Genomic DNA, 23,642 nt, shown 5'->3' on the forward strand with positions numbered 1-23,642 from the left:
TCGGTGTTCAGTGTGAAAGGTAAAGGTCGGGACCAACTTTGTTCGATCATTTTTCTTTCATGTTGGTGAAATCAGCTGCTGTCCAAATACTTTTGTATCAATGAGGATCATGTGTTTTGTTTTGCCATGTCTAGCGCAGGTGCTCGGATGTATATTTAGTTCTCTGAGTGCTGGTGGAGGATGCCAGTGGGAGTAGACTCAGGACACCAGTGGACTATAAAGCCTGTTCACTTCCAGGAGTAGAGCACACGCTCTCGATCTCTCTTTCTTCTTTCCCTTTCATCATAGCCCTCGCTGCTTACTCGAGAAACATGTCAAAGAACCTACACTCGATCACGGACCCCACGAAGATGGGGCTGGGATGCTCTATTGCCGTGCTGACATCTGGAGGCGACGCTCAAGGTAAGATTGTATCATCTGCAACTTGCAGTCTCGTGATGTTTCCTGATTGTTAGTGTGTCTGTGAAGTGAACCCAGCTGGATAATTACTGTGCATGACATTTGTCTGTGTTAATTTGTATTTAACACAACACTCAAAGTGTTAAGTTTTGTGTGACGTTTGCAGAATAATGAAGTTTTGTTTGATGTTTGCAGAATAAAAATTGATGCATTTGCGTGTGCTCTCTCTGTTAATTTAGATGATGTGACAAATTAGGCTCCAAATATGCAGCAGTCTTTCTCTTTCAACTGCAATCGGGAGGCGCAAACCTCTGCATGCTCCCGCTCGCCACCTCCCAAGTAGTGAGGTCATTGATTCATCTCATATTCTAACATGATGCTTATTCCAAGCTTTTGTGCATTCCTTTCATTTGCGTCTTTGGGGCTAATTTTAGTGGCGGTGACCTTGTTCTGGCACAGTGAGGAAACACTCCCTCCTTCTTACCCCTGAGCCCACCATCGACAGCAGCTGTTCAGTGAAACAAGAGCTGCAGCCTGCCAACTTGTCACAACACATACACACACACTGTGGCATTTGGTGGTCTGGTGTATCCAGGTGCGAAACATATGGAGTGCCATTAACGCGCCTCCTGTCCTTTTCTCTGTGCCTATTTTGGCCTAGTCTGCTGTCAGTGTAATGAAAGGTCAGATTTCCTTTCATGGTTTGAGATGATTAGTTGCGTGCATGGTATCTACACAGCCCTACTCCCCTTTGATACTTTTATACTGGCAAAAGCAGGTAAATAAAATAATACTGGTTACTCGAAAGTGGAACCTCTAAAGTTGAATGCCCCTAAAGTTGAACAATTCAATATTAATCTGACACATACATTTTACCAAGCAGAGGCTCATGTACAGTGGGGATGGAAAGTATTCAGACCCCCTTAAATTTGCTCTTTTTTTTTATATTGCAGCCATTTTCTAAAATCATTTTTTTTCCACATTAATGTACACACAGCACCCAATATTGACAGAAACAAAACAGAATTGTTGAAATTTTTGCAGATTTATTCAAGAAAAACTGAAATATCACTCAGCCATAAGTATTCAGACACTTTGCTCAGTATTTAGTAGAAGCACCCTTTTGAGCTAATACAGCCATGAGTCTTTTTGGGAATGATGCAACAAGTTTTTCACACCTGGATTTGGGGATCCTCTGCCATTCCTCCTTGCAGATCCTCTCCAGTTCTGTCAGGTTGGATGGTGAACATTGGTGGGCAGCCATTTTCAGGTCTTTCCAGAGATACTCTATTGGGTTTAAGTCAGGGCTCTGTCTGGGCCATTCAAGAACAGTCACGGAGTTGTTCTGGAGCCACTCCTTCGTTGTTTTAGCTGTGTGCTTAGCGTCATTGTCTTTTTTGAAGGTGAACCTTCGGCCCAGTCTGACGTTCTGAGCACTCTGGAGAAGGTTTTCGTCCAGTATATCCCTGTACTTGGCCGCATTCATCTTTTCTTCGATTGCAACCAGTCTCCCTGTCCCTGCAGCTGAAAAACACCCCCACAGCATGATGCTGCCACCACCATGCTTCACTGCTGGGACTGTATTGGACAGGTGATGAGCAGTGCCTGTTTTTCTCCACACATGCCACTTAGAATTAAGGCCAACAATTTCTATCTTGGTCTCATCAGACCAGAGAATCTTATTTCACACCATATTGGAGTCCTTCAGGTGTTTTTTTTTTTTTTTTTTTAAAAAGCAAACTCCATGCAGGCCTTCATGTGTCTTGCACTGAGGAGAGGCTTCCGTCGGGCCACTCTGCCATAAAGCCCCAACTGGTGGAGGGCTGCAGTGATGGTTGACTTCTATAACTTTCTCCTATCTCTCGACTGGATCTCTGAGCTCAGCCACAGTGATCTTTGGGTTCTTCTTTACCTCTCTCACCAAAGCTCTTTTTCCCCCGATTCCCCCGATCTAGGAAGGGTTCTGATCGTCCCAAACGTCTTCCATTTCACGATTATGGAGGCGGCTGTGCTCTTAGAAACCTTAAGTGGAGCAGAAGTTTTTTTGTAACCTTGGCCAGATCTGTGCCTTGCTACAATTCTGTCTCTGAGCTCTTCAGGCAGTTCCTTTGACCTCATGATTCTCATTTGCTCTGACATGCACTGTGAGCTGTAAGGTCTTATATAGACAGGGGTGTGGCTTTCCTCATCAAGTCCAATCAGTATAATCAAACACAGCTGGATTCCAATAAAGGTGTAGAAAAATCTTAAGGATGATCAGAAGAAATGGACAATCGAGTTAAATATGAGTGTCACAGCAAAGGGTCTGAATACTTATGGCTGTGTGATATTTCAGTTTTTCTTTTTTTTAATAAATCAGCAAACGTTTCTACAATTAGTTTTTTTCTGTCAATATGGGGTGCTGTGTGTACATTAATGAGGAAAAAAATAACTTAATTGATTTTAACAAATGGCTGCATTATAACAAAGTGTGAAAAATTTAAAAGGGTCTGAAAACTTTCCGTACCCGCTGTAAATGGTATGTACTGTTGCATATAGCAAAATGTCTCGAAGAAGTCTCCATTGTCTCCACTTTTTACTACTATCGCTACCACCCCAAGTTTTCACTTGCATGTCAAAGTAAATCCAGGCGAGCCTCGTTCGTCAATGTTTGCTAGCGTTAGCTTTTTCTGAATGTTGTCCAATATGGTGTGTGTGAATTTTATTTTATTATTATTTTATTTTTTTTGCAATTGCCATTCTTCAATTCAGAAAATCTGACCCGTTGCTGGGCAATGAAAAAGCTATTTCTTACCTCGACTTTAAATGATCTAACCCGAAATGTAAGATTATTGTACTACCAGTGGGGTGAAAAATGGCAGGATTCATGTGGTTTGCACTCTATAAGGAACTCTACTAACGCCATCGGGCCATATTCTCCCATGCACTTGAGTCAGAAAAGCTAAATGGATTATCCCGTCCACTTAAGTCTGTCAATTAAACACCTTTTCAGATACACACACTGTGTGGAGAAACCCTAACACATGGGCGCGTACTCTGTCAAATCTGGTCGTCCGCGCATTCTCCCATTGATTTGCGCACATTTCCTTTAATGCGCTCCAGAGGCTGGAATAAGTCTCGCACCCCGGGAAAGTGAACCCTCATATTGTACTTGAACTTTTACAATATGCGCCACCACAAGTTGTAAGAAATTTCTAAAAGGCGATCAGATGTATGTAGAGAGGCTGAAAAAAGTTTTATTGAGCTTATCGAAGAGCTGCGATAGTCTCCTATACAGCATTTTAGCAGTGATATTTATTGGCGGAGAAATCTGTGCTAGCGGACTTTGTTAGTGTCTGACCGCTGATATAGACAGCAGACACACCACATTTTTATTGATGGAACTTTAAACATGCATTTCATTGTAAACACAGTATATTGTGTATTCCGTATCTTCTACATCAGGAATTTTCAAATTTAAAGTGTGCTACACATAGCTGTTTGTAGCCCACTATATTGTTACAGTATATATATTTTTTGTCCCGTTCGGCTAATAGGTGAAGCAGAATGGAGGATCTGTAGTCCTTTTATGCCGGAACAGTTTTACTGTGTCACAGAGGAGTTTTTAAGCTGCCGCTGGGCTTTCTTAGTATTATAATGGATATTTATTGAGAATCAGAGTCGATCAGAACAAAGTTTCTAGAGGGGTATGAGGAAAGAAAACAAAAGACAAAGCACTAACTGTAAACAAGATGAGAAAAGTAAATCCTTATAGATCTAGTGAATCAATGAAACATTTGATACGAGTATTGTATGGGGCAGTAGTGCTACACCCTGTGAAAAGCCACCTATACCCCTGTTACTATGACTGCCAGGTCCCCGACTGGCAGGCATTGGCCCTACCCCGTGTATCAGTGCCCCCCCGAGTGGTGTGGTGCATTAAAATCTGGAGAGGCCAGGGGGGCCCCCACCCAAGACCCACTGTCCCCCAGAGATGGGTGTATGTGGTGCACTAAAAAACATGGGGATGAGTGTGTGTGATGCATTAAAATCCTGGGGGGCAGGCAGAGCGGAGGGGCAGGGCGCCCGGACCGGGAAACGGCACTGATGTGCTGAAACCCGGTCCGACAACCGCACCCTCCCGACCCCATACCAGTCCCCCAGCAACCCCTAGATATGTATGTGTGCCCAGATGTGACTAGTGAGAAAAATATTTACAGTCAGTGGTGTGAGTGTGTGCTTGGTGAGTGATTAAGAGGCATGGCTCCTGCAGGTCGGGCCCATCAGGCAGGACAACCACAGACGAAGAGGGCTGCCCCACCCAGCCCCGCAGCACCGACCCCAAGATCCCCCCCCCCACATTCCAGCAGCACCCACTACCCACCCCCGAATGTGGGAGGTGGAACCCCCCCCCCAAACCAGGCTGGGACGAAAACCCCACAGCCCGCAGGGGACCACCTGCCCCCCACGAGAACAGGAAGAGAAGACTGCAGCGGGACGCAAGGAATGGAGAGAAGGTTAGGAAGCAGGCCCGAGGAGTGACGGGGACCCCACTGCCCCCACCAGTAGCCAAAGCAGGGGACCTAGGCAGGCGCCAGGTCCCCCGCTTTGGGACCTAGGCGGCACCCACGGAACATGGGCGAGTCCACCATCAGTGCTCTCCAGGAGGTCAATCCAGTCTATCCAACCCACCCCCACTCCATGCATGTACTTTCACTATGCAAATCTGTCTAAAATTTGAAAAAGAAAAAAGAGAGAAGAAAAAAAATAACAAAGTACATAAATTAATAAGAAAAATAAAGAGAATGACAAATAGAATAGTAATAAAACAACAACCTCAACAACAAAGAATACAGAAATCAAAAGTTTACTTTTACACTTATAAAATAGTCTTGTTATTCTCAGATAGCACACTACCCAACTATATATTGTGTATGATAATGTGCATGCAGAGGTGCTGCTGTATTAAAATCTCTCCCTCAGGAACTATTAGGGTTACAATTTGTGTGTTTTAGAAATCCAATCCATTCCTCTGTTGCTGCAGCTCAACATTTATGCATTTAAATCTGACTAAATCATCAGATTTGATGGTTTAGTCAGACCTTCCCAAAAAGTGTTAAGCTTCTCTTGTTAAGAAATGGCATTAAAATGTACAAAACAGTGAAATGTATCTTTCCTGGCCGGGTGTTCGGTACCCCTAAACCTCTGGTGCTAGAATTGCCCCTAGTGCTTTTTGGTGCATCTCTGGTGCACCTTTTTCAAAGATTTAAATGACATTTATAAGTCTCAGGAAGACTTCATGCACCATAATTTACCCCCAGCCTCAGAATTCAATGACTCACGCCGCTTTGGTGTTTCTGCATTCATTCCCAGTTTTCTCACAGTTGGTGTATCAGAAGTCTGGACAGGAGAATACACATAAATGAGAAGTGTGCAAGGCGGGTAAAAGAAGGTCAAGTCCAAACGGGAGAATATGGCCCATCCTGTGCACTGTCGTATGAAAGAAGACTAGTACAACTACTTCTCCTACTCGTACAAGTATGGAGTACTGTTAGTGAGACTACTACTATGAGTATCAGTGCTACTGCGACTACTTCTAAGAAGACTACCAGTAGTACGATGACAAAGGCGACATTTGCCAGTACGACTACATCTCTTACAACTACTACCGCAAAAGTCGTACGAGTAGAACTATTACTAGCACTACAACTACTATTACTGACCATGCTCTGATCATAAATTAAAACAACTCTTGAAATCGAACGAAATCTCCATTTGTGTATGTCAGGTATGAATGCTGCTGTAAGAGCAACAGTCAGAGTAGGTATCTACACTGGAGCCAAAGTCTACTTTGTTCATGAGGTAGGAAACAATTCAAGCACTGTGATATTCCTACATGACTATGTACTATACTGTACATTCAGCAGTTTTATAATATATGCCAAATATATGAAAAGTGTAATGAAAAAGATTCTGGTTATATTAATCTGTGCTTCAGGGGTACCAGGGCCTGGTGGATGGAGGAGAAAACATTCGGCCTGCCACGTGGGAGAGTGTTTCCATGATGCTTCAGCTGGTGAGTTGACAACATGCATGTGGGCCCATCACATGTAAAAGTAGCAGTGTCTGAGCAGTCTGCTCATGGATATTTCATATTGCACCGGTCGACAGATGGGAAACGACGGTGGCCCTAAGGGTACAAAAGACATGCCATTTGTATCATTTAAGCTTTGATGAGGTTGGGAGTTGTCACAAGATGCAAGTGTGCTCAACAGCTTTTGGTCTTTTGGTGTGCATCAGGGGGGAACAGTCATAGGTAGTGCACGCTGCAAAGACTTCAGAGCCAGGGAGGGCCGCATGAAAGCGGCCTGCAACCTGGTGAAGCTCGGAATTACCAACCTGTGTGTCATCGGAGGCGACGGCAGCCTGACCGGAGCCAATGAGTTCAGGACAGAGTGGAGCGGACTGCTGGCTGACCTGCTCCGAGCTGGTAAGGAGACATTGTTTTGCATTTACCCCAGAGAAGATGTTATGTATTAGGGACACCAAGCTCTCGAGTTACTATTTCGCCATTGCTTTGGGGTGGTCCAATTACTTTTTCACACAGGGCCTTTTCCCACCTTAAATAAAATTGTTTTGAAAAAGCATTTTGTCTTTCCATGGGTTGTATTTGGGGTTTATTGAAATTGGCTTGACCTGAAACATTTACGTGTGATAAATATGGGGAGAAAATCAGGAAGGGATCAAAGACATTTTGAGAAAACAATATATCATAGCCAAACATGTTAGATGTACAGGTAATATGCATTTCTTGTCACTGTGGATCATTATTAAACACCTGCAGGTAAGATTACAGATGAAGAAGCCAAAACCTCCTCCCACCTAAACATCGTGGGCATGGTGGGCTCTATCGATAACGACTTCTGCGGTACCGACATGACCATTGGTACAGACTCTGCCCTACACCGCATCATTGAGGTGGTGGACGCCATCACCACAACTGCACAGAGGTCAGACGCAGTTCTATTACTACTACTATTCCTATTCTGAGGATAAATATCCAGTATTGCACACACATACAGAAGATGCTAGATACATATATGGATATGGGTGGGTGTACAGTAGTGCGCTCGTGAGGGTTACCACTGTTCCATATGTGTATTCACAGCCACCAGAGGACCTTCATCCTCGAAGTGATGGGCAGACACTGTGGGTCAGTATATGACACATTTGGAGTTTCTAAAATGTAATAAGAGGATAATCAGTCAAAATCATATGAGAATTAAGTTTTTCCTCAAAATAAGTTTGAATCTTACAAGGAATATTTGGTATTTTTCAAGGCATAAGTACCATTATTACGAGATTCAAGACACAAAGGAGTTGTCACATGATGTGGTTCGTTGTGGTGAAGTGCAGGTGGAGGCAAGCATAGGGAAGCAGGACAGGCAGGAGTGCAGGGGAATCATAAAAAATAAATTATTAGAAGGCAAAAAAAAATGGTGATGGAGTGCAGCATCAAAAAATAAAATCATAAATTAAAGTGCCCAAACTGAAAAGTTAACGAAGAACACACCACCACAGACTCGCCACCACATGCAACAAAGGACAATGATCAGCGAAAGAGTGAACGGAAACTGGGAACTAAATACAAACAGACTGACGAGACACTGAGGCACACCTGGACAAGGCATGAGTTGATGGAGAGTGATGACTGACTGACACAAGGGGCCCAAACCTTTATGGGGCCTGAAGCAGAATTGATTTCGATCATTTTCCTTTCAGGTTGGTTAAATTTCACCCCCCCCCTCCCCACCCGCTTCCACCCCCATGACACAGAAACACACACCGCAGCATCAAATGCGCTTGACTACTACTGATACAAGTGTCAAACTTGTATATAGGATACAGGACATTGATGTGTGTTACCACAGTAATTTCTTTAATATATTTGTTTTAGGCGGCACGGTGACCGACTGATTAGCACATCCGCCTCACAGTTCTGAGGACCGGGGTTCAAATCCGGCCTCGCCTGTGTGGCGTGTGCATGTTCTCCCCATGCCTGCGTGGGTTTTCTCTGGGTACTCCGCTTTCCTCCCACATCCCAAAAACATGCAAGGTAGGTAATTGAAGACCCTAAATTGTTCACGGGTATGAATGTGAGTGCGAATAGTTGTTTGTTTATATGTGCCCTGCGACTGGCTGGCAACCAGTTCAGAGTGTAGCTTGTGTCGTGACTCTGACCCAGTAGTTTATATTAAGATATGATTTTTACACCACTTTTGTGGCTTAACTGTACACTAAAATTCAAGTCGACGGGTGTGGTCTTCTCTGCTTTCTTACGTCCCTTAGACACGCCCCCTGGGTATTTAACCTTTGGCTCCCGCCTCTTCTACCTCCCTTGTTTTTTCTCTGGCTTGCTCTGGGTAACCTCTGCACGGCTCGGCCATGCCGCCGCCCCTCCCCTTTCTTTTGTTCAAACGTGGCTTGGCAAATGCGACCCTTGGAGATGGAGACCTCGCTTCCGAGGCTCCGTGGATCATCGCTGCTAAGCATCCAGAACAGTTGCTGCTGAGGTAGCAGATACACTCCCAGCCAAACGTGTGTTCTCTGAACTTGCTAGCGGATCCCGAAAACCGGCAGGGGGAGAGACAGTCATATTCTCCCAACGAAGCAAGACGAAAAAATTCCCTTTTTCTTCTCCCGCTTGTTTTAGTTTATTTTTCTGCATACTTGTTCTTCTTCAACTAAACCTGCTTCCTTTTCCTCCTGAGATGTGTGGAGAGAAAAGAGCATCCCCGAACCTATGGTTGTGAGTACCACAACAAGCGTTGCTAGGATGTACAATATTAGTGCCCATTCATTTTGGGGAAATTATTGCTTCACACAAAATTCCAACTTTGCTCTCTCTCTCCGCTGTTTGTTTCTCTCTCTCTCTCTCTCTCTCTCACACTCACTCACTCACTCACTGAACGTATTAAACGCTCACATTTTCAACTTTAGCAACACGTGGTCCGATCATCCCTTTTCGTTTACCCTTAGTGTTATTTTCTTTCTGTCGTCAGACCCCACTGTGTGTTTCCCTATAGATCCCTCGTAGATTTCATAACATATTCTATAAAATTCCACTCCTTGTTGTGTTTTGTGTGTGTTTTGAGTTTAAGAATGAAGCCTCTGTAATCTAGGACTCATATTTCATAAAATGTAGCAACCTTTCAATTATGAGACTGCTAAAAGGTTTCTCGTCTCTTTTCCTAAATTTATACATATAAAAGGCGACGTGGTTCCCTTTACAAGAAAAAAATTAGTTTGATTTTAACGTTAAAAATGAAAATCGGACTAACCCGAATTTATTTCTTAAAATTAAATTACGTTTTATCCAAATGCCAATATAGGCTACATATTGGTGCCCCGTGTGAGGCTGACAAGTTTCGTTAAACTCAAAACACACAACAGTACACAATATTTTCAATAAAATATTGACATTGCCCACCATCTTGGGTGGGGTATGTTCTGACATGTTCAGGCATGTCCAGACATTATCTGTGGGTGAGCCGTACTCTTTTTTTCATAGACAGCGTTGTGAGCCCTTATGAATTTGAGTTGCGAAGATTAGCTCTCAGTAAAACTAAAGTAAATTTGTTGCATTGTTAAATGTTACTTGGATAACCGGACGAGAGTGTTAACTTTTTCATGTGTGAAAACACGTGCCATTTGCGACAGTTGCCATATTTGCGTGTGTTGGAACCACGAGGTTCACCATTTGGTTGTTTGCCTAAGACTTAAAGGCTTCCGTAGTTTGCCATCTTTGTTGGGGGTAGATTCGTGACGTCATCGTGAGGTCGCCACGCTGGCTTGCTTCTTCGTTGTCCTTACTGCAGTACTGTCCTAGGGCGCCACCCCATGGACGTTTGTGTCATTATGCGACATTCAAAAGGCCCCCTTTCGAGAGCCGTTTGCCACCTAACCGCTAACAAGCTATTGATGAGGTCCTGCAAAGACACTGCGGCCAATCGATGGTTGGCTTTGGAAACAATAAATAAAATACAGAGTGCTTTTCTCCTGGTTTGTGAGTGCCTTTCTGCTAGTTTTAACCTTGTGCTGCCGTAAGTCACTGCACTTTACCGCCACAGTTGTGACCTAGCAACCGACTCTTTTCGCTAGCCCGGCTAGCTAGCTTAGTCGCTAAACTATTGCACCTACCCGAGATCGATTGCATTTAATTTAAAAGCTTCCTTTTTTTTCGTTTTTCGAAATGCCTCCGCCGCGATTGCTTTTATTAATTTAGAAGCGTCTGTTCTTACTCGTTTTTTGAAACTCCACCGCTGCGATTGCGTTTATTAATTTAAATGTTTCTGTTTTCGCTCGTTTTGTTTAAACACCACCGCTACAATTGTACGATTAAAGCTTTATGCCCGGTATTTTTAACGAATTTTGAGATTTACCACGGAGTGATTACAAGCTCTGCTACTGGACGGTGTTGCATTTCTAACAGCAACCGCCGAGTTGATGTTGAAACTCAGCTTGAGATGCTCAAAGAGGAACGCTCTAAAAGCGTTGGGTACTCTTGTGAACTCACTCACTAGAATCTGACATGCGCCATCTTCAAAAGCTAAAGCTTGAACGGGACTGTCGTTTACGCAAAGTGTGTTTCGGGCTTCTAAAGGAAACAAACGTGGAAGAAGACATGTATTTTCAAATGATTTTTGTTGAAAACATGGACCCAAGTGTTAAACACCATTTGGGAGTAGCAGCATGCCCTTGCAGGGTGTCCAGCTCACAACTCCCTGACCTAGCCGCATCACATTCAAACCATAAAACGACCAACACAAAGCTGTCGAATCACAATATTTTTGGTTTGAGCTACCAAAATACCGCAGCAGACATCACGGTAATGTCCGAGGATGTGTTTGACTTACTGCGTGATAAATTACAGCAGGAGGGCCGGCCACTCAACCTCCAACACTGCGAAATGACAATTCGCCCCTTTGTCACCCGACAAATACCTTTGCTCATTGGACAAGATCTGCTAAGTCGTTTCATGCCATTAATTGACTATACTAGACGTGAGATTTATGCACAGGTGCGGAGACCCCTGCGAAGGCAAGATCACACTAGAGAAACCACCCAGTGCTACACTCTGAGCCTCCTGGATGTGCCACCTCTACCAAAGTTGACATCTTGACAAAAGGGGGGTGCACACCGGTAATGGTGACGATGCCCACCGGTGGTCACTCTTGTGACACTGGCCATTCTTTCAAGCTGTTGAGACCACAGGACCCCTTGGTAAGAAGCAGAATTGCGCCCTCTGAGTCGCATATTATGTGCCCTTTCCCCAATTATTGGTCCATCTATTCAGCTGTCGCACTAACCTTGATTACGTCTTTCCTGCTTAGCTGGCCGTCACTCTTGGTGGCCGCTAAGTCATTGTGCTGCTTTTGTGACTTACACACGCATTGCTTCAACAGCACAGGACATGTGGGCTTTGTCTCTTCTCACAGAACTCTGACTTTCTCTGCACTTGTCCTCTACACCTTGCAAAGTGCACCTCAGTGCCATTTTGCCCACCCCGCCCACTCTTTCGTTTCCCAGGCAACGCCTTGGACACGACTCTTCTGTTGCACCTGCAATAACCACTTGGGATGTGCATTTCCTTCTGTTCTGGTTTCCAGCCTTTCTCTCTCATCTGCGTTGTTCGTGATGTCGAGGGTGCCTGCTTTTCTTTTGATCTTTCTGTGGCTCGCCTGAGGCGTCCTCTTTCAATTCTTCCTTCCTGCGCGCTGCGCAGGCTTAACTCTGGTTTCTCCTTGGTTTTGTATATGCTCATTTGCGTTGTCGTGGACTTTTGTTATTGCGCCTCTGTGAAGCGTAGCTCACAGCCTCTTATGGCGTCAAGTAGCGAAAGGGGGGTCACATGAGCATCCGCCCACGATGCACCATGCGAAACGAAGGATGGTCAACACAGTGAGACCGGACAGGTTAAGCAGGTCCAACCTCCGTGACGGCATCCTCGTCACACCAAGTCTGCCAAAACAGGTGCTCAACCAAGACACCGGTGAAACCGAACTCGCTGCACCTCCGCAAACCGATAAATAAAACGCATCCACAGCGCGCCCAATGGTGACGCTTGTAGCCTTACTACTGTCGAGACACAACTTCGCAAGACAAAAGTTTCTCGGAGCTCCTCACTTCCTCTTTTACTTAGGCTAAGGTTTATTTCTTTTGTCAAGATTTGAACCCTTGTCTTTCACCTCTTCTTTTGGTTTACTACTTAAGTTTCACACCTAATAGATTTTTATTTTTTTGGAGACTCCCTCTGTTTCGCTAGGATGGAGCTGGGCTGAATTTTTTTTCTCTTTTTTTTTCCTCCTTTTTTTCTATTTCTGGAGAATGCTACAAAGATTCTTCGTTAACGTTCACATTAGCTTTTTCTTTTTTTCTTTCAACTTTGCAATCTCTTGCCCTCACAACATAGATGCACCTACATTGACATCATTATTCACATATAGACACACACCTTGAGTAAGAAGTTCTCATGGACAACTGTGATAGCTGTAAAGTGGGGTGGTATGTACTAATGTTAGACTGTGGTTACTGCATTGTTGTGTGTACCTGCCAACCTGTGCCATCTTTCATGAAGTCGCCATCCAGACCACCATCGAGCTGCTCTAGCTGGCGAAAAGGGGGATATATAGTGACTCTGATCCAGTTGCCCCCCCACCAACAACTTGATAAACTGCATGCCTCCCTGTGGCCCTGCTGTGCGAGACAGACATAAAAGACGCCTGCTGGACCTTAACCTAATTATCAGCTTCCCGTCAAATCTTGATTCCCGTCTTCAAAAGACTAATTTCTTTCTTTTGAAGATAGAGACCAAAAGTCAAAATGTCCGTTGTGATACTTCACGAACTCTGCAGAAATATTCCAAATGTATACCTTGATGTCTGTGTCAGTGTGTCAACTTTACTGGTGCAGCTGTGAGATTTTGAGAACTGTTTGTCTTGATTTGAAGCCAAACAGCATTAAATGTGATTGAAACATAAGCAGTTGATTTGCCTAGACTAAAGTTTAAACAATCATTCTATATGCTTGATCTATGAGTAAGAGTACAAGGTTGGGAGTGTTTTATATTAAGATATGATTTTTACACCACCTTTATGGCTTAATTGTAGACTAAACTTCAAGTTGACGGGTGTGGTCTTCTCCGGTTTCCTACGTCCCTTAGACAGGCCCCCTGGGTATTCAACCTTTGGCACCCACCTCTTCTAACTCTCTTTGGTTTTCCTCTGGCTTGCACTGGGTGACCTCGGCATGGCTCGGCCATGCTCCCTCCCCTTTCTTTTGTTCAAACACGCGGCTCGGCAAATGTGAGCTTTGGGGATGGAGACCCAGATTCCTAACCTCCGTGGATCACCGCTGCTAAGGATCCAACAGCCCATATCCGGGTGTTTGGTACCCCATACTCCTGAAGCACCCCCCACAGGACTCTCCGAGGGACACGGTCGAAGGCATTCTCCAAGTCCACAAAACACATGTAGACTGGTTGGGCGAACTCCCATGCACCCTCGAGGAGCCTGGCGAGGATGTAGAGCTGGTCCACTGTTCCACGGCCAGGACGAATACCACACTGCTCCTCCTGAATCTGAGATTCGACTTCCCAACGCACCTCTCCAGCACCCCTGAATAGACCTTACCAGGGAGGCTGAGGAGTGTGATCCCCCTGTAGTTGGAACACACCTTACTGTACCCCTTCTTAAAAAGGGGGACCACCTCCCTAGTCTGCCAATCCAGAAGCACTGTCCCTGATGTCCACGCGATGTTCCACAGGCGTCAACCAGGACAGCCCCACCATATCCAGAGCCTTTAGGAACTCCGGGCAAATCTCATCCACCCCCGGGGCCTTGCCACCGATGACCTTTTTAACCACCTCGGTGACCTCAACCCCAGAGATAGGAGAGCCCGGCTCAGAGAACCCAGACTCTGCTTCCTCATGGGAAGGCGTGTCGGTGGGATTGAAGAGGTTTTCGAAGTATTCTCCCTACTGACTCACAACGTCCCCAGTTGAGGTCAGCAGCACTCCATCCCCACTATACACAGTGTTGGTGGTGCACTGCTTCCCTCTCCTGAGATGCCGGATGGTGGACCAGAATTTCCACGAAGCCGTCTGGAAGTCTTTCTCCATGGCCTCACCGAACTCCTCCCATACCAGAGTTTTTGCTTCAGCGACCACCAAAGCTGCCTTCCGCTTGGCCAGCCGGTACCCATCAGCTGCCTCAGGAGTCCCACAGGCCAAAAAGGCCCGATAGGAGTCCTTCTTCAGCTTGACGGCATCCCGGGTTCAGGGATTGCCGCCACGACAGGCACCAACCACCTAACGGCCACAGCTCCGGTCAGCCGCCTCAGCAATGGAGGCGCGGGCCATGGTCCACTCGGACTCGATGTACTCCGCCTCCCCTGGAACATGAGCGAAGTTTTTTCGGAGGTGGGAGTTGAAACTCCTTCTGACAGGGGATTCTGCCAGACGTTCCCAGCAGACCCTCACGATACATTTGGGCCTACCACGTCAGACTGGCATCTTCCTCCACGATCGGAGCCAACTCACCACCAGGTGGTGATCAGTTGACAGTTCCGCCCCTCTCTTCACCCAGTGTCCAAGACATGCGGCTGCAAGTCCGATGACACGACCACAAAGTCGATCATCGAACTGCGACCTAGGGTGTCCTGGTGCCAAGTGCACGTGTGGACACCCTTGAACATGTTCGTTATGGACAATCCGTGATGAGCACCGAAGTCCAATTACAGAACACCGCTCAGGTTCTGATCAGGGGCGTTCCTCCCATTCACGCCCTTCCAGGTCTCACTGTCATTGCCCACGTGAGGATTGAAGTCGACCAGCACAACGATGGAGTCCCCAGCGGGAGCGCTCTCCAGCACCCCCTCCAAGAAATCCATAAAGGCTGGGTACTCTGACCTGCTGTTTGGTGCGTAGGCACAAACAACAGTCAGGACCCGAAGGCGGAGGGAGGCTACCCTCTCGTCCACCGGGGTGAACCCCAACGTACAGGCGCCGAGCCGGGGAGCAATAAGTATACCCACACCTGCTCGGCGCCTCTCACCGTGGGCAACTCCAGAGTGGAAGAGAGTCCAACCCCTCTCGATAGGACTGGTACCAGAGCCCAAGCTGTGTGTGGAGGCGAGTCTGACTATATCTAGTCGGAAATTCTCTACCTCACACACCAGCTCGGGCCCCTTCCCTGCCAGAGAGGTGACAATCCACGTCCCTGGAGCCAGCTTCTGTAGCCGGGAATTGGATCGCCAAGGTCCTTACCTTCGGCCACCGCCCAGCTCGCACTGCACCCGACCCCGATGCCCGCTCCCACAGGTGGGGAGCCCATGGGAAGGGGGACCCACGTTACCCTTTCGGGCCTGGCTCCAGAGGGGAGCCCGGTGACCCGCGTCCAGGCAAGGGAAACATCGATCCACTTATCTTTTTCATCATATGAGTCTTTTGGCCGTGCTTTGTCTAATTCCTCACCTCACCCTTCGATTATGAGACTGATAAAAGGTTTGTCATCGCTTTTCCTAAATTTTATACATATAAAAAGTGATGAGGTGCCCTTTACGAGACTAAATTAGTTGGATTTTAATGTTAAAAACGTAAATCGGACAAACCCAGAAGTGAGCGCTGGCGTTCAACTTCGACAAATTTCTTAAATAAATTAAGTTTTATCCAAACGCCAATATACGCTAAACATGCCTCCTGCCTGCAGTTAGCTGGAATAGGCTCTAGCATAGTGAGGATAAGCTGTGTAGAAAATGGATCGATATTTGTCGTAAAAAACTCTCACCCGTTTTTAAACAGCCTGTTAGTTCCCTTATCCCCTGAGCAAGCTCTGGAAGTGGAGCAGAATTAAGAAGACCAGGTGGAGACACAGAGAAAGTGTGAACAGAAGAAACAGGAAAACACCAGATCACCCAAACCTGAGACTCAATTATAGTAAAATCCATAACAAGGGAAACGGAAATGGTCCGTTCCAGTGTCTAATCAAAATTTTTATGACATTTTTGCTTCTTTTTTTTATTGAGGAAATCAGTTTTTTTTGTTTGTTTCTTTCTTTTTTAGAGAATGCAACTTTCAAAGAATACAGCCATTTTATGAGGGGGGGAAAAAAAGTCAACGAAAAAAAAACCTTATAAATTGCAATATTAAGAAATCAAATAAATCTAAGAATATTGGTGTGCAAGGAGTATTTTTTTCCACATAAAAAAAAATCAAGAGAATGAAGTTTATTTGGTGATTGCACAAAATAAAGAGCATATTAGCACTTCCTGACCGAGTCAAGCATCATCAATGACGATAAAAACACAAAGCCAAGGGGCTTATTTCCATTGTGGTCCTCATCACATAAATACACCATACTACAACATAAAAAAATACATAAAGGGCACATATTTTGCCAAACCAATGTTTTCTAGTATTTGGGATGTTGTAATGCCGCTATGGTGCCTAGTAAATATGTGAAATATGAATTAAAATCGTCCACACATTCCTGAGATCCAGATGTTTTTCTGCCAAGAGGCCTTAAATCAGGTCATTCGAATTTCTCGAGCTTATCTACATTACAAGGCCTTCCCTCTCCGCTCCTGAGCCAGCGCTGTCAACATAACAAACGTGGTCTCATAATCGGGTCTTCTACACGGAGGCAACCAATCAGCGAAAAGGGGGCGGTCTTAGCCAACTATGGACAAAGCGGATATAAAACTGGGTCAAACAGAAGTAGCTGTCAGAGGGGCCTTTTCTGGACAGTATGACAAGGTGCTTTTTCAAATTAAATTGAAACATACCAAGTCCATGTAAGAGAGTCACTCTATAGAAGTCTAAATATCCAAAATACGGGACCTCTAAAAGTGCAAAATCAAATAAGCACTGTAACAACCCTAACCCTATAAGAAAAAAAGAAATTCCAATCCTGAGATAAAAGTTGCATTTACAGTAGTACATATCAGTAATCACATATTAATTTTCCTTTTAAGTTGGATAAACTAGAAAAACAGCAGCAGGCCAATAGAGCTATACCTGTTAATAACGTAAGACTGCCAAAAATTTGATTATTAAAATAAATATATGACTAAAATTTTGTCAAATGCCCGCAACCGTAGTGAGAATAAGCGGTACAGAAAATGGATGGAGGGATGAAATTTTGCCCAAAAATAAATGATGTGTTGTAGCTACTTTTTAAATCAAGGCATCACTTGTTTTGTGTATTTGGTTTTGTTTCCATTGCACTGCTGTGCTGCGCAAAAAGTTTTTTTTACCCATAAAGCTTTTGAATTTGCAAAGTACAAAATCACTTGAACTACCTCGAGTAAAGCACTGGTGACCCTTACTAACAAGTGAAAAGTACCTTACCGGATACTTTGGGACCTTGTTTGAAATGATTTTAAAAGTGAGAAACATTTAGTGCATTTCTCTACCGTTAATCACTTTAATTTTTTTCCAAAGTTCTCAGAGTCCAGATGGGTTAACAAATCTTAAAAACAAACAAAAAAGCAGCTTACCTAGCTAGGAATTTAATTATTTGGTTTATTTGAATGAATGCTTTCAGGGCCATCTCTTCACCAGTTAATTATCTAAAATGCATCCAAGGTAATAATATGTGGATTTAATTACACACTCTCCTATTTGAACCTAAAACATGGTGATTTTATTGACAACCTGATTTTACTACCAAAAATAATGGCTTCTGTCTGGCCCGTTGTGGAGGGAAAGCTTTTTTGCAGCTAGCCAATCAGATGCCCTCTGCAACTAAGTGCTCAGTGTGTCCTCAACCACCGATTTGTCTGAGTGAGCAACGATTACGAGAGTCATCCGCGTCCAAAAAAAAGATCACAAGAGACAGCAGATATAAAATCACTCTTGTATAGTTAACAAGATAAAAGCCAGAGGATGCTTCCCTGTGGTTACTCCCCATCGCAGTTTTTTCACTTCACAGAGTACCATTAACTCCTACTATTTGAGTACAGTTTTCAAGACAGTTTGTGTTTCAGAGAGAAACATTTTTTTTTTTTTAATTTTTGGCTCCAAGGGGAAAAAAAACATGGTAATCTTACAAAAATTGTGTCTGTCTGCCCCCGGCTGCAAGGTACCTGGCGCTGGTGTCTGCTCTGGCCTGTGGCGCAGACTGGGTCTTCATTCCAGAGATGCCACCTGACAATGGCTGGGAGGAACACTTGTGTAGGAGGCTGGCAGATGTACGACTGTCCCTGCTCCCACGCCACACTCCTCTGCTCATGGGTCACCTTGAATTTCGTGCAATGATAATAATAACTTGTCTTTTCAGCAACGGGCCAGAGGTTCTCGTCTAAATGTGATCATTGTCGCTGAGGGTGCTATGTCCAGAGAAGGCAAACCCATTTCATCGGACAACATTAAGAAGGCAAGGCTCACCTGGCAACACTGTGTTCCAAATGTATAGTTTCAGTTATTATGTACATTCTTGGGCAATCGTTACAAGGCAAGTATATAGCAGTTCTAAACAAAAGAAAAGCAAGGGATAATAGAAATATAAAGCAATTACCATTGAAATGGTAATTTTAAACATGACAGGATGGCACTTGCGACAACATACTGACAAAACATCTGGAGCAGGTTTTGCCTGATGTTGAAGGGCTCAGTCTTCTCAGAAAGTAGGAGTGGGGATTTTCTTGAACAAAACCACCATGAGGGCAAGAGTGTTTTTTTTTTGCACATAATTTCTTAGAGTTCCAAAATCCATCACGCAAAGCAGTAGAAAAAAAAAACATAAAAAAAAATATTTGATTTTTATCATTAGAGATTAATTTTTGAAGAAAAAAAAAAAGCATTTCAACCAAAAAATATCTACACTAATCAAGTTAAATGTTAACATAGGAGTCCTCTTCGTTATTACCTTAACAGCTCTCTCATCCATTTGATGTCCATGGATAGTTTCTACCTGTATCTCATTTGAGCACAATTGCCAACGTTTAGAAAGTCACTTCCAGAACAATTTGTCTTAATTTCCATATTTTTAAAATTATGACAAGAACATGACCGTGGGACAGTTGTTACAGTATAGTATGTAATAGGATAAAAATAATTTTGGGGGGTGGCTGTGTTTGCCTTGGATCCCCAAATGACTTGCTACAGCCCAGGGCTAGGCCAGTGACGTCGCCACCTGGCCTGACAGAGCTAAAGTTGGCTTAGCAGGCCGTGCATTGATGAAGGAGGCAGCCAGTAGATGCGAGAACTAATTGGAATTGCAGGACACATTGACTATCGGGACTTCATATGCATGTCGCGGTAATATGCTTTCGTTCTGCACCAAACGGGGGCGCGACAGCTGCGCAAAGACGCGGGCTCACCCAGCATCCAGCATCGAGGCTACTTTTCGATTAAGATGGGAAAGTCCTTGTGTCCCCCACTCAGTGCCGAAATGAAGCATTTTTAAAAGCGGACGGAAAACTAAACCCCTTGGTAGCGGGGACCACTTTATGAATGAAAATTAACTGTAAGAGAAGGCCCTTCACAGTTCACACGGCAGAATCAGCACGCACAGGGAGGGTGAAGAACACCGTGTCTGGACTGTGTTGTAAAGCATATCGCAACTATCTACTCACTACTACTACAAACCTTTGCTCATTTTCAACCTGTTTGAGCAATTTGACCCATGGGTTTTAAACTATCCAGAGCAATCAGTGTTATGAGTTGGCATTCAGTGATTTCTGTAAGAAAATACAGATGATCCATAACATTTAACAGCTCTGTTTGAGGAATTGCCTCAGGGTTACTTTTTGGAGGAATACTGCCATCCACCCTTGTAGGTTTTCATTTTAAAGACCCTGTAAAGTAAGTTCAAAGATTTATTTTTCTAAATACATTATACATGTTTGAAGGTAGTTGCTGAAAACATGCAACGACTGAAAACTATGTAGTATTTTGTATTTGTGATGAAAGAGCAAAGTGTTTTTCCACTATTTCAGTTTGCCTGATTTTTGGGGTGGGTGTGGCTAAAACAGCACCGCCTGAAGCACTTTGGAGTACGTCATGAGGCGCCCCTCCCCCACTATATAAGGGTAGGAGGGTGAGGAATCTAAAAATAAAATTTAAAAAGTCCAACTTGACACCCAGCATGTGGACTTTTTGGGGTTTTGGGCTGGCGTGGCCCCTTTAGAGTGCCTCGTTGTCACGGCATGGAAAAGCCCTGTGATGACCCAGTGAGAGATATTTCAGCCACAGCAGGCTTTAAGTGGATATATTTTCACAGCTCAAACATGTAGTTGTCATAAGAAAGTTGCTCAATGAAGGAGCATCCTTTTTCCCCCCAGGTCATGGCAGTGGCATTTGATTGACAGCTGACAGTTGAGGGGGGTGTGGTTTCAGCACATAACCACAGTGTCTGAAAGCAGAGAGAACGGCATGATTTCTTACTATTTTGAAGCCTCGTTTTATATACTTGGGGATTTTGTTTATCATTCCAATTTGGCAGGGTTGTTAACAAAACTATTCTCTGTGGTGTGCCAAATTTACCAAAACATTTTCACTCAACTAAGTATCAAACCCTTGATACCAGTGCTCCAAATAGACAGGAGAAACAATATATTCAAAACCTTCCACAAAAACTCATGTTTAACTTAAATCCTGCAGTACAATATATGCGCCATAATTTGGATCACTGTATTACAGAGTGAAAGAATAACACTAATGGATTGATTTATTGCTCTCCAGCTGGTAACTGACAGACTTGGCTTTGATACGCGCACCACCGTCCTTGGACACGTACAGAGGGGAGGGACGCCCTCTGCCTTCGACAGAATCTTGGTCAGTACGAGAGTCAAGCCTCCTTACATTTAATTTTCCATAATGAAGGCCTTAATCATCTTTTAAAATTGACACGCAATCCATAAATCACATTTTAGTGTAAAACTCAATTAGTGTGTGTATAAGTATTGCATGCATATGTCACAAAATGTATAAAAATTGAGAATATTGTGGACAGTAAGGTTGAGCCCATATTGCTGCCTCCTACTGGCCACATTAAGTGAATGAGAGGTCTTATATCAAAAATGGCTTTCTTAAACTTGCAGTAACTCTGTTTTAATAGAGTAAAATAAAATGAAAACACACATTGTAAAATGTACTATATATATATACATATATATATATATAGTGGTGCAGTATATTTAATAGCGGAAGGTCACTTGCCTAAAAAAAACTAATCAGTTGACTTCCAGTTTTGGCTAAAATAAGTCAGGAATTGCCCTAAAATAAAAGTTTTTTACATTTTTGACTGTCACCTTTAAAAGATTATGCTCACAAAGTACTTCTATGGTAAATATGCAAATTTTATTTGGGAGTGTGATTGATTGAAGACAAACAAAACCACAAATGGATGGCACAATATATTGTGCACTTTGGAAACACATCTAATGATTTGACTGTGTGTGTGTGTGTGTTTGTCCCCTCCAGGGCAGCAGAATGGGCGTTGAGGCGGTGATGGCTCTACTGGAGGCCACACCGGACACCCCGGCCTGTGTGGTCAGCCTGTCTGGCAACCAGGCAGTTAGGCTGCCACTCATGGAGTGTGTGCAAGTGGTATGTCAGCCTGTTATCATGCTGCAAACTACAATCCCCTGAGACTAAGGAAAAGGAAAATAAGACGGTTGACTTCCGAGTTGTTCTTAAAAAAAAAACAAAAAAAAAAAAAAAAAAAAAAAAACTGTCATACAAAGTGCACAAAATACATGTAACAATGTGAAAAATACTATCATAAAAATACACTAAAGTAAAACTACTTACCCTTTAAGAACCCTGACAGAATTATTATTCTGTAATTTCAGTGGCTTAAACCTTTTTTTCTTTTGTATATTTGTTATTGGCGGAATGCAGCCCTAGCACAAGTCAGTGCTAACTGTAGGCCAGTCCCAAGCCCGGATAAATGCAGAGGGTTGCGTCAGGAAGGGCATCCGGTTTAAAACTTTACCAAACAAATATGAGCGTTCATCCAAAGAATTCCATACCGGATCGGTCGTGGCCCGGGTTAACAACGTCCGCTACCGGCGCCGTCAACCTGGAGGGCGCCGTTGGAAATACAGCTACTGTGGGTCGAAGTCAAAGAAGAAGAAGTGGAAAGCGGGTTCTTTGGCAGAAAGAGAAGAGGAAAGCACAGAGCCTAGAACTGAATGTGGGGACTTTAAGTGTTGGGACTATGACAGGAAAATCTCGGGAGTTGGTTGACATGATGATTAGGAGAAAGGTTGATATATTGTGTGTCCAGGAGAGCAGGTGGAAAGGCAGTAAGGCTAGAAGTTTAGTGGCAGGGTTTAAATTATTTTACCATGGTGTAGATGGGAAGAGAAATGGAGTTGGGGTTATTTTAAAAGAAGAGTTGGCTAAGAATGTCTTGGAGGTGAAAAGAGTATCAGATCGAGTGATGAGGCTGAAACCTGAAATTGAGGGTGTTATGTGTAATGTGATTAGTGGCTATGCCCCACAGGTAGGATGTGACCTAGAGGTGAAAGAGAAATTCTGGAAGGAGCTAGACGAAGTAGTTCTGAGCATCCCAGACAGAGAGAGAGTCGTGATTGGTGCAGATTGTAATGGACATTTTGGTGAAGGAAACAGGGGTGATGAAGAAGTGATGGGTAAGTACGGCATCCAGGAAAGGAACTTGGAGGGACAGATGGTGGTAGACTTTGCAACAAGGATGCAAATGGCTGTAGTGAACACTTTTTTTTCCAGAAGAGGCACGAACATAGGGTGGCCTACAAGAGCAGAGGTAGATGCACGCAGGTGGATTACATCTTGTCCAGACAATATAATCTGAAGGAGGTTACCAACTGTAAATGAAAGAGAAGGGAGAGTAGAAAAGGCAAGTGTGGTGGACCAGGAAGTGGCAATGATTAGTAAGGGGGAAGTTAGAAAGGCATTAAAGATCATGAAAAATGGAAAGGCAGTTGGTCCTGATGACATTCCTGTGGAGGTATGGAAGCATCTAGGAGAGGTGGCTGTGGAGTTTTTGACCAGCTTGTTCAATAGAATTCTAGTGCGTGAGAAAGATGCCTGAGGAATGGAGGAAAAGTGTACTGGTGCCCATTTTTAAGAACAAAGGTGATGTGCAGAGCTGTGGCAACTATAGAGGAATAAAGTTGATGAGCCACACAATGAAGTTATGGGAAAGAGTAGTGGAGGCTAGAGTCAGGACAGAAGTGAGTATTTGCGAGCAACAGTATGGTTTCATGGCTAGAAA

At 44.1% G+C, this 23,642-nt stretch overlaps 1 protein-coding gene and 1 long non-coding RNA gene across 8 annotated transcripts in view; one reads left to right on the top strand and one right to left on the bottom strand.

Moving 5' to 3' along the window:
* The first annotated feature begins 15 nt into the window (after nt 1–15).
* Nucleotides 16–23,642, top strand: part of LOC133464942 (ATP-dependent 6-phosphofructokinase, muscle type-like) — a 50,099-nt gene continuing 26,472 nt past the window's right edge. The window contains exons 1-10 of one of the 7 annotated variants that reach the window (XM_061747170.1): nt 16–402; nt 6,167–6,240; nt 6,377–6,454; nt 6,679–6,868; nt 7,223–7,388; nt 7,547–7,591; nt 18,519–18,627; nt 18,717–18,812; nt 21,122–21,214; nt 21,863–21,988. In XM_061747170.1, coding sequence (XP_061603154.1) covers nt 312–402; nt 6,167–6,240; nt 6,377–6,454; nt 6,679–6,868; nt 7,223–7,388; nt 7,547–7,591; nt 18,519–18,627; nt 18,717–18,812; nt 21,122–21,214; nt 21,863–21,988 — 1,068 coding nt within the window. In that variant the 5' untranslated portion in view covers nt 16–311. Of the gene's footprint in view, nt 403–6,166; nt 6,241–6,376; nt 6,455–6,678; nt 6,869–7,222; nt 7,389–7,546; nt 7,592–8,808; nt 8,952–9,134; nt 9,188–18,518; nt 18,628–18,716; nt 18,813–21,121; nt 21,215–21,862; nt 21,989–23,642 lie in introns of those variants that run through there. The other 6 variants (XM_061747189.1, XM_061747180.1, XM_061747155.1 and 3 more) reach the window with 6 other exon arrangements.
* LOC133464977 (uncharacterized) lies at nt 7,488–11,360 on the bottom strand. Its single transcript, XR_009784518.1, has 3 exons — nt 11,295–11,360; nt 8,057–8,124; nt 7,488–7,617 (listed from the first exon to the last, which is right to left on the bottom strand). It is a non-coding gene; the product is annotated as an uncharacterized LOC133464977 (long non-coding RNA).

Source organism: Phyllopteryx taeniolatus, chromosome 1 (genome assembly GCF_024500385.1).
Source record: "Phyllopteryx taeniolatus isolate TA_2022b chromosome 1, UOR_Ptae_1.2, whole genome shotgun sequence".
NCBI classification, from domain to species: Eukaryota; Metazoa; Chordata; class Actinopteri; order Syngnathiformes; family Syngnathidae; genus Phyllopteryx; species Phyllopteryx taeniolatus.